At 41.0% G+C, this 13,101-nt stretch overlaps 1 protein-coding gene across 14 annotated transcripts in view; it reads left to right on the top strand.

The window, feature by feature from the left end:
* Positions 1–519: 519 nt before the first annotated feature.
* ryr1b (ryanodine receptor 1b (skeletal)) overlaps positions 520–13,101 on the top strand; it is a 70,549-nt gene continuing 57,967 nt past the window's right edge. For 10 of the 14 annotated variants that reach the window (XM_030439550.1, XM_030439499.1, XM_030439585.1 and 7 more), the window contains exon 1: positions 520–1,149. In XM_030439550.1, the coding sequence (XP_030295410.1) occupies positions 949–1,149 (201 nt within the window). In that variant the 5' untranslated portion in view covers positions 520–948. Of the gene's footprint in view, positions 1,150–3,544; positions 3,967–13,101 lie in introns of those variants that run through there. The other 4 variants (XM_030439576.1, XM_030439570.1, XM_030439469.1 and 1 more) reach the window with 3 other exon arrangements.

Genomic DNA, 13,101 nt, shown 5'->3' with positions numbered 1-13,101 from the left:
CACACCTAAAAATGCATTGGGATTTGCATTATAAAGGGAGATCATTAGAGGAAAGGGTGTATATGGAAATGTAACTGAAAAAAAAAAAAGTTTCAATGGCCTTTCCTGGTAATGTTGTAATCTTACTGTAATATTAAGCAATAGTTCATTCAAACAGGAAGAGTTGCAATCAACTCAGCTGGTAAATATAAAGACACTTGCCACACGCTATAAGAAAATAAAAGCTCTAAAAGAGTTCATTGTTATTGTAAATCAACACCATAATCAATATTTGGTCAAATCTTTTGTTTTGTGACAAAAATGTTTATTTAACAAATTCAGGGCCTTGTTTGTTTGTCTGATGGCTTTTATTTTGTAATTTCTTGTAATAACGGAAGTAAGTTAACGGTTGACCGTTACAAAAAGTAAACCTAGCTAAACAGTAACGTTAACTGACGGTTTGTTTATTAAATTGTGACTTTCTGGGAGAAGTGAAAGTTTAATTAACATATTCTACTTAATATGTTTTTAAGGATTTCGCAGTTTTCTCGTGTGATAAGTAAACTTTTGTTGTTGTTAGCAAACTAACTTGTATGCTAAGTAGCCGCGTTAGCGTTAACTTCACTTACGTTAACTGTTTTTTGGAGATATCATTTATTTTCCTTCTTTTGTTGTATTTAATTGTCAAAGAACCAGCCCGATAAGCTGTGTCTGACAACCATAACCACCGAGACTTACCATTATACGGCTATCTTACGGCTCTGACTGTTTTAAGCAATTTTTTTTGCTAATTCTTGATCATTTTAATGCCTGTTGAAGATCTATGACAAGAGATGCAGAGGCCAGTTCTCGGTGTAATGTCGCCATCTTCAGGCGCGGCGCCGCAACTGCACACACACGGAGGCAGATTCATGAGTGGGCAAAAAACAGCAGGTCTCTTCTGAGTCAGGACTCAGACTCCCAGAATTCATGTTAGTTTTGCTTCAGTGGCGTATCACCTCCTCCTCCTCCTTCTCCGCCTCCAATCCGTTTTACCCGCTGATCGGAGTTGTATCCCTGCGAGCAGCGTCCCAAAACATCGTAATAGGCTGCCAGCTGCTGCTGCTGCTGCAGGGGGGAGATGGGCGAGAGGGCGAGCATGCTGAAGGATGCCAGATGGAGTCAAAGAAGGTAAGGATGTGAGTGTTTGGTGCACGTTGTCTGCAGGCTGCCCAACGTTTCTGATTGAGTGTGTGATGCGCTTTTTTCCGCTCAGACTTCCAGGTTTTCTGTCTGGTGCATCCTGCCTGATATGACCAGGAGGGGTGTGCCACTGACACCCTGGCAGATCCACTGCTCCCCCACAGGGATGCATCAGGCTGTCAAGTGCAGACAGAGCTGATGGTTTTGTGATAAAAAGAGATAGCATGCTTGGCCCTGCCATTAAGGCGAGTTTGTAGTCTCCTGCAAAACATTATTTTCTGGTCCTTTGATTCATTTTGTGTCAAAAGGGCTGAGGGGATTGAAATCAGCTGTAAGGGAACTGACAGGGGAGCTGGATGGACACCATGTAATGTTCAGTTAAATTACATTTAATGCTTTCTACTAAGGCTGCAAGATTAAATAAGAAAAAAATGCTAGTAATAATCATCATAATAATGATAGTAATTTTCAGTCCAGTACCCAAACACATTCTGTTGCGGTACGATTTCACAGAGATCAGCAGCAAATCCTTACAGGTGAGAGGCTGCACGCTGCAAATCTTTGTGGCATTTTCACACAATTAATCAATCATAAGAAATAAAATAAATGGTATGCTGATTAGCTCTGCCTCTCAATAAAAGAAAGGAAGAAAGACAGAAAGAGTCACTCTGCCAGCATTATTAAATCAAAGAATAAATGAAATTAAAAAGATAATTAAGATTATGTCTTGATGGTGAAGTTTCCCAACTTAATGACCTCGCTGGGTTCATGCACAGTCATTAAGACACCGGACAGTTTCATCCATTTTTAAATCAATACAAAGATTTTTCTCGCTTGGCTGCACAGAAATGACGATTGGTGCTTAAACACGGAAGCATTAAAAAATCTAAAAAAATATATGGGAAAATGCCAAAGTGCACAAAGCTGATTAAATGGTACCGTCTGTACACAGTGTCTCATCCTGTTGAAGCATCAGTTATGTCCACTGCATTGAATGGGCCAGTCGTCAGGCTGAGCTGTGCATTGATCCAACAGATTATAGATGGATATAGGCAGTTTTTAAGTTTGAATCAGCTGATCATCCAGGGAAGAACATTAATTGTGTTATTTACAACTTCCCGTTGTAGAGTGATGAAACAAAATGAATGATACCTGTAAAGGAAGCTGAAATTATCAGCCACTTAATTGATAAATTAGCGGCAGTTTTTCTCTGCATCATATCATTGTTAGCTGTTGTTCAGACAGCATAAGCATTCTGATTATTGATCCTTAATCAGCTGCTTACTACAAGTAATGGAGTCATGAACTCTGTGTGAATTTATGATGTGTGTGTTTATGATTTGTGTTTGTGTTTTGACTCACTGGCTTAAAGTGAGTTTGCATTGAAGCTGAAAATGGCGATCTAAAGTGTGGATCATATGATAGTTACCAAGCATTAATCACACACTACTGATCGAGCAGGTCAGCTTATATATTGAGTTTTATGAATAAGCTTTTTTTTTGCATTAGCTGATATATATACTCATGCCACAAATGCTGAATTATTAGAACAATCAAAAACGTGTATGTTTAAATTTCATAATCATATTTCTTGTAATCAGGAATACAGTAATAACACAAACTGTAGGAGCCTATTTAGACTAATTGGCTATTGTACACTAGAACTGCAATGTATAGTCAACTGATTGATTAGTTAAACAAAAGAAATTAGTTTCCCACTATTTTGATAATCTATAAATTGCTTCAGTCATTTTCCAAGCAAAACATTTTCTGATTCTAGCTTCCTATATGACCTTTAAACCAAATGTATGACAATTTATAGACTACACAGTTAATCCATTGATTGTGAGAATAATCAGCAGATGAATCAATAATGAAAGTAACTGTAAATCGCAGCCCTACTGCACAGATCTCCCATCATGCATCTCTATGAAATCTGTCCTGCATCCCTCCTGCAGTGACCTGTTCCTGTTTAAATGCTGCACATCCGAGAAGATATATCATAACGTTAAACTCACACAACCTGTTCAGCTGACTGTCAGGTGACACAGATGTCTTCATTTTATCCCATACGTAGCTCTGTGTGGGTGCAGAGCAGCTAATACAGAGCTAATGCACTCCATCACCTAATTCTGAAGGAGTTTCTGTACGGTGCAGCTGACTTATTCACTTTGAAGAGTTAAGGTGTGTGTTTGTGTGCGCGTGTGTGTGCATCTGTTCTTACTGCACACTCCCAAAAGGCTAGTCCTCACCCCCCTTTTCCTTTTATAGCCTCAGACATTTGGAAGGAGGGGTGGGATGTGTGTGTGTGCTGGAGGGGGGACAGCCTGTGTGAAGGAGTGGCCCACTTCTACAAACATGGCGGCATGGTGGGATGGGAGTCGTGTAAATGTGTAACAAGGTGCCTACCCCTCCCACCTCCTCTGCCCCCCTCCCTCCTTCATCTGCGGTTGGGGGATGCAAGGCGAGAGGGGAGAGGAGTCGGGGAGAGTCTCGCCTCCCGTCACTCTCTCTCACAACACCGTGAGAGCCACAGGACTCATGCTGTCCTCCAGCACACCCACACACACTAGCACTGAGAGCGAGACACGCTGAGAGCGAGAGAGGGTGAGAGAGAGGGGCACAGCACGAAGAGAGAGAAGGGGAGAGAGGGAAGGACATAGCAAAGGAGATAAAAAAAAAAACCCAGAAGAGAGAAAACAAAAGGATTTTCTCTTTTTCTCCCGAGGAGCTGCTGCGAATAACCCTCGGTGAAGGATGGCAGAAGGGGGAGAGGGAGAGGAGGAGATTCAGTTCCTGCGAACGGTGAGTCCTGCTTACTCTCCTTTTTCGGGAAAGGCTAACCTGCACCGGCTGCCGGAGGGGAGCTTGGGGCTGGAGAAGAAGATGAGGAGTTACCAGAAGTGAAATGAGCGAGAAAGGAAACCAGATGCAATTAATTTATACCCAGTGTGAGTCAACTCTTGACCTAAAATTAACTCGTGATCTTCCAGCATCAACTTTATTCCTCCAGTGATTTCACAGTTTCTCCACTTTTAGCACTTTTGCTTTTCTGGCAGTGGATATTTAAGTCATATCTGTAGTTGCAGTTCTCAGAGCCAAGGCCCGCTTCTGTATATAGTTGACTATTTTTGCGTTGCCCTGAATGTGCCATGACCTGCTTATTAGTTGCTCTCTTTAAACTTGGTAATTGATTTCTTTAATCTCTCGCGAGCGCGGAAATCCGGGGTTGTTGACCTACATAACGTGATCATTATTTGGATCTTTTCAGCGTGCACTCTTCATTGTCTCGCCTAATCTCTTTGATATTACTTCCAGAATGTTCTTGGCTTAAGAATAGGTGGGGTAACTGTGTATGCGTGCATATGTGAGCGCGAGCACAGATAGATAGACAGGGGCTGGTGCATCTGTTAGCATCGTTATCTATTTATATCTGAGGAAAGTAGAGCCTGTCAGTGTGGGGTGAGGAGGCAGAGCAACAAGCTACTCAGAGCCTGCAGGGGACAGCTGGCCAAAAACTGCATGTCTTCCTTGGAGAAGCCAACACACAGATACCCACGTCACAGTCTCAAAGTGTGGGGATGACCGTAAAAATGACCTAAACCGGCCGAGTTGTTGAAAATTGTTGTCAAAGCTAAAGAGAAGGGAGATGGGTCTGAGACATGTACTGTATTATTTGGTCTGAATAGTTATATACGTTTGATCCAGTTGGTGCTCTCTCTCTCCATGCACTTTAACCTCAAACTGATATTGTATATTAGCTTATAGGTTATAAATGCAGTGAAGTGTGAAAACATAATCAGGATGAAAAATGTTGGGAAACGCTTGATAACTGATACCAGCAATTTAGACTTGCAATGATTACTCATTTAGTGGTATTAAATTAGTCACCAGCTATTTAGAAAATCGATTCATTGGTTTTGGAACCAGATTCTTTGGTTTGACAGGATACTGAATATCTTTGGGTTGTGGACAAAACAAGACGTTAGACACATAACCGGCTTTGGGAAAAAACTAATCACATTTTTCACAAGTTTTCAGCCTTTTTATGGCCCAAATAACTAATTGATTAATCAAGGAAATGATTGCCTTGTTATTCGATCACTGAATTTGTTATTTGCTCCCTAGTCTTCTGGTTTCTTTACTCCTTAATGACAGGAAACTGAATATCTGTGGGTTTTGGTCAAAACAAGACATTTGAGGACGCCATCTTGGGCTTTGGGAAACACTCATTGCTATTTTTCCCAATTTTCTGACATTTTTTACAGACCGAATTGAGAAAGAATCGATGAATCAGGAAAATGAATACGAATAATCATTATTTGCAGTAATTACCTAAATGATTGTAGGGAAGGTTCCTACAAGATCCAGTGTTTCCATTTAGAGCTGGACAATATGTCGAGGTGAATGTAGAATATGTTTCAGATAACGATATGAATTCAATATTGGTTTATAGAAAGAATTTATTCTTGGTTTGCAAAATGATGTTCAAAACAATGAACTGAGCTGTACTTTTATTTGTTACACCAGACAAACAGTAATTAAATATATAACAGAATCAGAAACGATTGTGTTGATTTTTAATGACAGTTTGCATTTCCATTTGTCGGTAAACAATAACATAAAAGTAGTGCGAGGCTCGTGAATATGTGAGATGTTGAAACACACAGGAGATGCTCATCCTTGCTCATTCCATTGATCTCTGAGAAGAGAATCAACAAAATCTCCAGGATGAAATGTAATTCTGTTAAAGTGGAGCTCTACTTAACAGCTACAGTTACTGTGAAATTTACCCCACTGTCACTTTAATCTTGTTAGCTGTGAAATAACAGTTCAGGTACAAAAGAGCCCAGATAGCGGCATGTAATAAGACCACAAGTAGATTATATTTACGGACAGGATTCCTGTCAAGCTTGTGGAGTCAGCCGACAATACCTACAAGATGATGGCATTACAGAGACGCACAGCTGTTCCCTCTATTACAAAACTATAAACAGCTTCTTTTTTTTTTTTTTTGCTTCTCCTCAGGAATTGGCAAATTAATTGTAAGACACACAGGCGAAACAATTTGAATGCCTTCATTGGGTTTGTCCTTTGGCTCAACCGCTCAGTTATGAAGACACTATTAGACACTTCAAAAGGAAAAACAATACAGCACTATCTGAATTATTAATGTCTCGCGTGCTTCAATGGGTTTATCTTTGACACTGTCGGGGTCAGGGGTTCCATCCCCCTCGGGGATACAGGGCTAAAAATGTAAGTGCTTGTGGTGCTGCGAGGACCTTTGGATTAAAGCATCCACCGAATGGTCTGTGTTATCAGGCTTTTAATTAGAGGCCAGTGATGGGAGGCATCGTGTGAGTCAGCTGTTTCTCTCTGCTGGGGTTTTTCCCTGGGTTATATTGGAGGTGGGAGGTGTGATGAGAGTGGTGTGTGGGCACAGAGGAGTTCTTACCTCACCTGGACCAGCAGGGGCAGCAGACTGTGGTTATGGGTTTGCTGATATAATCGTTTTACCATTACATAACGGTAAATCATGGCAGCTTACATCTTGTGTGTCAAGATTCACTTTTCAGCAGAGGTTAAACTCTTCTTCTCTTAAACGTTCTTCTAGAATCCATCACATTATCTCAACAACAATTTGAAATAAATGCCATTAAATCTCCCCAGAATACAGCCTTTGTGAGCTCAAAGCTGAGCACAACTGTAACTAATTTCAGCTTTCGTGGTCTTACAGGAGTAAGACAAGTTAGCAGAGATCCATGATGGGGGATCTATATAGTAGGACTGCAACTAATAGTTATTTTCATTATTGATTAATTGGCTGTTTTCACAATCTCAAAACAAATGTACTACTGCCGATCACAATTTTCCAAAACTCAAAGTGATGCCTTCAGGTTCCTTCTTGTGACAAAACCAACACTCATAAACCCCCAGACTTTTAATTTACTATCATAAAGGACAAAGAAAAGCAGCAAATGATTAATTGAATATGAAAATAGTTATTCTTTTCTTTTCCCACAGCAAAGCACATTATGGCACAAATGACTGTGTATTGATAGCTCCTGCTTACTGCAGGTCCTACAGAGTAAAATCCCCCGGGCAATGAGGAGGAATGGTGTCTTTTTGCACAAAGTACACACATCATACAACATATGCTCCTTTTACTGTGACAGGCAATATAGAGTTTGATGTTAAATGGACTATGTGCTCGGTTTAAGCTTACTAAACTTGAATTCAGGGAAAACGAAAGCTTTTCAGAGCTTGAACAATGGCTGCTGCATGAGATAAGACCGAGAAGGAAGGGTTAATTTATGGGTCGCCATGTGGAAGCTGCTGATAAAATAAATTTGCCCTACAGAACTCCTCTCGGGACGGCTCCTCAGAAGTGCCCTCTTGAGTGTTTTTAGGTCAAATTAGCTTAAATTTATGGTGCTGGTACATGAAAAATCCATTATTCTGCGGTAATCATAACTTCAATCACAACGCAATGGCCAGCTGCTCTCTGCAATGCGTTCTCAGGGTCGGACAGGGTTTAACTTGTCACAAACATGAGCTGAGATAATAAGGCACGTTCTATATTCAGTTGAAGTCTCACACAGTCCATCGCCAGGATCGCGAGTATAATGTTGGAGCGAACTCGCAAACTCTACAGTCGATTATATGTGTTGCCCTTCCCTGTCAAGGTAACTGTGAACATGTAGGTGTTCCTGCAGCTTGATAAAACCCATTGTTGTCTATTTGAGGAAGGAGCCGGAAAAAACATTAGCAGTGTAATCCTGTCATTTTTATCCCTTTCTCTTGTTTTTCACCCCTGCTGGGAATCCTCCAAATAAGAAGAAACGCTGTGGAGGTGTGAGTTTGAGAGCGATGCGATGCAGTGTTGCCATCCCTTGGGGGGGGTTTTGTTTGATAGTAAGAGAAGGAAAAAAAAAAAAGAAGGAGATTAGATCCTTTAAATGCTGAATCCTTCTCAATGTGAGACAGGGATCGCAGGGAAAATACTCCCGGTCTTCTTCAACACATCTCTTGTGATCATTTTCACATCGCAAAAAGGCCACACACGCAGATTACTCACGGTGCTGCTCTGTTCTATTCACGGTTTTATTGTATTATTCTAAAATGGCCCAGGCTGTGACTCATACTCCAATAGTTGTACAGTCTACACTTCCTTGTGGTTTATGCATGCCGCCCTCTGTACAGTAGCAGGTCATTTTTCCCCCACACAAACACAAATTAGATTACAGGTATCTAGTATTACCCTCCCTTCTTGAAATAACACCTTGCAAGCACTTCAGCCCCCACAATGGCTGTCAAGAGATCAGCTTAGCTCGCAATTACAGGCAGTCTCTTACAACGGATTGCTGAAATGTCTATAAACCCACAGGAGTCGACATCAGGCGACCCAGAGTTCACGCGAAGGCGCAGTTTCTCTGCTGGTGACGATAAAAGCTGCGTCACTGTTTCACGATGCCACGTTTGTGGTTTGAATCACACAGGCAAAGTGAGTTTGAAGGGGCATTCAAGCTCCAGTCTATAACAGCAGTTTCTTTTTATAGTGTGCCACTATAAGTCACACACTCTGGAGGGAGCAACCAGAGGAGTCAGTGTCCTATTTGCCAGCATCCTTTGGGAGATCTGATGTGTGTGTGTGTGTGTGTGTGTGTGTGTAGATAGTGGGTGTGTGTTTCCGTGCGTGTCAAGTGAACAGAGAGCTTGTTCATTGTTGTGACAGTCAATTGTGGCATTTGTGAGAAAATGCAGGTCTTGCAGGCGCCACAGAAGCTTTGTCAGACCTGTATGTTCTTACTGAAGCTTTGATTTAGTGAGTTATTTAGTCAGAATGTCTCATTATGTAGATGTCTTTCCATTTTCAGTTACATTTAGCCCAGTTTGAATGTAGATTTCAAGACGTATTTTGACCCGCAAACAGTCCAGTGCTCTCTGGGTGGATGGTAGTTTTTGGGTGGCTTGTGCAGAATTTGAAGATTTCAGGAGTTTCAAGAACCTTTTGCCATTCTAGAATAGAATATACTTACATATCACAGTGAAATCAAGACACATTAGCATAGAAGCAGAATATGAGCTACTCTAAAAAGAGCAACTCCATCATCAAAAGGCAACAACAGGGGACAACATCTTTCAAAATGCAGGTCGTAAAAACATTGCACTGCTTCTACAGGGTATCCTGACTGAATTCTGCAAAACTGTTAAGCCTGTGTAATTTCTCTTTCCCAGATGGAGAGTTATACTATCATGTCTGACACTGGCCAGGGAAACTCAGAGCTGCAGTGTGACCTACAGTTTATTTTATTTTGCTTGTTTCGGCTGCTGTTTATTTGTACAGAGACACAGATTCTCTCCCCATTTTTCACAACTGTCATTTTTACCTTCTGTTTCTGTTTCTGTTCCTTTTACAAAAGCACAAAAATTCACACATACACACACACACACACACATCTCCACACATCAGTGAGCTACAGTAGCAGTAGACTTTGGGACGGCGAGCGACGGACAGGGATGATGGAGGTCGGGGGGGGGTGTCAGTGAAGCATTAGGCTTTAGAAGTGCTGAGCCCGGGAGATGAACACGTCCACAGCGGGACAACACATGCACACACAGCCACACACACACATATATACAGCACCTGCTAGTCTGCAGCAGTTTACACAACAAACAGGTGGTGTCGTCTGCTTTCTGAGGCACGAGACGGAAACAGAGAGAGGGAGGGATCCTGTAGAGGCAGTGTAACAAAGTGACACAACTGTTATGCAAACTGGTGTGTGCGCGAGTGCGTGTGTGTGTGTGTGTGTGTGTGTGTGTCTCCTTACAGCTAGAAGGATAACCATGTTATCACTTGTAGTTCAAAGACTTCAAAGTCAGGTCGGACATAGACAACACAGACTTATTTTTAACAGAAAAATAAAAAGAAGTCAGGTCAGATTTTACAAAAAAACTACAAAATGATGACTTGGCAACACATCGTCATGCCTAAATTAATGAATAGGTCGATTGTCAGTGACTCCCAAATGGTTAATTTACCACATTTGTAGTGATGGAGTTGTGATGAAGTGAAAAGTCTGAAACACGCAAGACCGATAGATGTGGTCCTTCAAAGCCCTTTAGAAGTGTTTTGTGGCTAGACACCCAGTGTTCACTTGGTAATTTCTCACTCTCTGTACTTTGTTCCAAGATGCCATATCTTCCATAATACGTGTGCGGGGGGAGTTTTGTCAGAGAGGAAGGTGTTGGAGACTATTTTGGATCCACAGTGTAGTCGTTTGGCTTGAGGCACTTGAATTCTGCGGCAAAAATTACCTTGAGAAATTGGACGATATTTTTTTGCCGGAGCTGTAGGAACCTGGCGTTATGAAATAATGACTCTGAGCAAAAGTTGAGATGAAGCTATGAAGATGGACTGTGTGTGTTTTGTGAGCTTGAAGGGAGGCTCACGGATGTTTGTTTCAGTCAAACTCTTCATTTGAACTTTTCACACGCAAGAATTTAAGTCTCGGAATAGTGTGTTTGATGAATTGGAGGTGTTCTTTGTATTCGCCCCAACATTTCATATTTCAGTGTTTTCAGTCTTATCTCCTCGGGTTATGTACTGAGACTCTGGGATGTTGCTTGTCTTGCACAATAAATCTCTCTCTGCACCTTAACCTCGCTCCTCTTTTAAATCTTTGGATTACGCATCAGCTTTAAAAACAGGAGAGTACATTGCTTACTTTTAAGACATTTAGACTTTTTTAGTTGTATGGATTTTGGATTAAGGCCAGCTAAAATAGTTTATTTATAACAGTGTCTTCCCCTGAATCGCTGCTGTCTGCCAGACTTATCGTCTTTCAAAGGGCAGAGGCTGTTTAATGTTGGATGTCTGCTAGTTTGTTGCAGTTTAACTGAGCTGGAAGGGAGTTAAGTTGGTGTTGGCTGTCAAAACAAAATGTGTCAATGAAATTAAACATTAGTGTCTCTTAGAGTCTGATTTGTGAATTATCACCATGGAAGCCTCAAGTACCCAGTAGCTTAGTTTGGGTGAAACTCATAAAATATGGGACTATATGCCATTTAGTAGATATTTTTCTTATCAACCTACATCCTTCTTAATAACTTTATCAAAAGTGTATGAATATTTTGCTCCGTGGTCATTGTGAAGGTTGTAATCCAAATTCAGATTTATAAGCCAGTAAGCATTAATGTAATTTCGAATTTTTGAATTTTCTTATTTTTAGCAACTGTAATCTGCTTTTTAATATTTTTTTTTTAAAGTAGTGGTTAGTTAATTTTTCCTTTTTTTCCCTCATCAGAAGTAGAAGATATCTGCTAGTTTTTCCTCTGCTCCGTTGCCTTCCCTGTGAGCAGGAGAGTCGTACTCTTTATCCAAGGGAGACTTCTAAGTATCTCCAAGTGAGACCTCTAAGTATCTGCTGGTCAGCAGAAGGAGGGAATGTGATAGTGACAGGTGCAGCCACTTAAAATAGGAGAGGAGAGGAGGGGAAAGGCCCGCAGCAGAGTGGTAGAGGTAATGGAAAGAGGGACCGAAAAGAGGATGGCAATGAAAAAATAAGAGTAAAGAGAGAAAGTATGGGTAAGAAAAGTGTGAAATCACCGGGACGAAGGCTACAGATAACGCTTTAAAAGTTCTCGACACTCTTCTGTGTGCAGTGAGAGATTTATCGGCAATGACTCAGTGCAGCACGATAACTCCTCTGTCTCAAGCCACCTATAACATTTGTACTTCATAACTTATCTGCACAACTCAGTCATCCAGAGGACATTAGACATATAACTCAGAGCAGGGCACACATACACAGAGTCGTCATTGGAATTGAATGACTCCTGCGTCACTGCAGCAGTGTGAGACGTTTTCTCATTATATACAAGTTGTTATGACGTATATTGTTCATATATTGGATTAAGTAATCGTTGGTTTGTTGTTTATTGTCCAACTGTCTGACACTCTGCGGGGACTTCTTCCTCTAATGTTGCAGCTACAGAAGCCCTGACGCTGTAGTGAGCCTTTATATAAGGGAAGGTAGTTTTCAGATCTGAAAGGTGAAGCCAATGCACAAGTGCCCTAAACCTGCCTTCTTCATAATGGCCAGCAGGCGGGGGGGACTCCACTCGTTCAGAAAGATGTCTGATTGTATTTAAGCTAATGACAAAATGATCCTACTTTCATTTGCTTTATTACCTCAGTTAAACTGTTTTCCTAATATATTTATGGTCTTGCTAGTTTCAAATCTTCTTTAATGCAGCATGATGTTCATTTAGCAAATTATGGTCCCATTTAGAGTGGAATAGATGATAAAGAAGTGTTCTAAGTCAGATCCAATCAGGATATCCTCCTTAGCTCCATCTTCTCATCCAAATGGTCACTTATTGCTACGAAAAACCAAGATGGTAGCAGCCATAATGCCAAACCGCAAGTCCTCAAACCAATCAGTGACGTCACAGTGGGTTTACACTTAGTGATGCTCTGGCTATTTTAGAGGTGATATGTAAGAGAGATGGTGTGGTGGCTTTGTGTGTACTGTATCTAACCTAAACTCTCTCAGGCAGATCTTATATTCACTCTTGACTCATTTTATATCCTCGGCACAGACTCATAACCCTCAATTAGGGACGCATGATATTGGATTTTTGCTCATATCCCTTTTACCGATATTTTCCAACATCATTTAGGGCGAATGCGAATTGAGATTTCAGAATATATGTACATATTTTCTTCAACTAATTACAGAGAGAGTGAAGTCCCTCCTGTACATATTGTTATGCCTACTCTTATTGTGATGCTTCACTTGGCAGATGCAGACAAACCAATGCTTTTCAAAATGTACACATTCTCCGGGCAAAACCAGACAACTACTTAGTCAACAGTTCATGTTGCTTGTGCATGATTAAAGGGTCATCTCATCAGATCGGCATAAGTGTTTATTT

The sequence above is a fragment of the Sparus aurata genome, chromosome 2 (assembly GCF_900880675.1).
Source record: "Sparus aurata chromosome 2, fSpaAur1.1, whole genome shotgun sequence".
NCBI classification, from domain to species: Eukaryota; Metazoa; Chordata; class Actinopteri; order Spariformes; family Sparidae; genus Sparus; species Sparus aurata.
The sequence above is the reverse complement of the archived record's forward strand: the minus strand, read 5'-3'. Positions and strand labels throughout refer to the sequence as shown.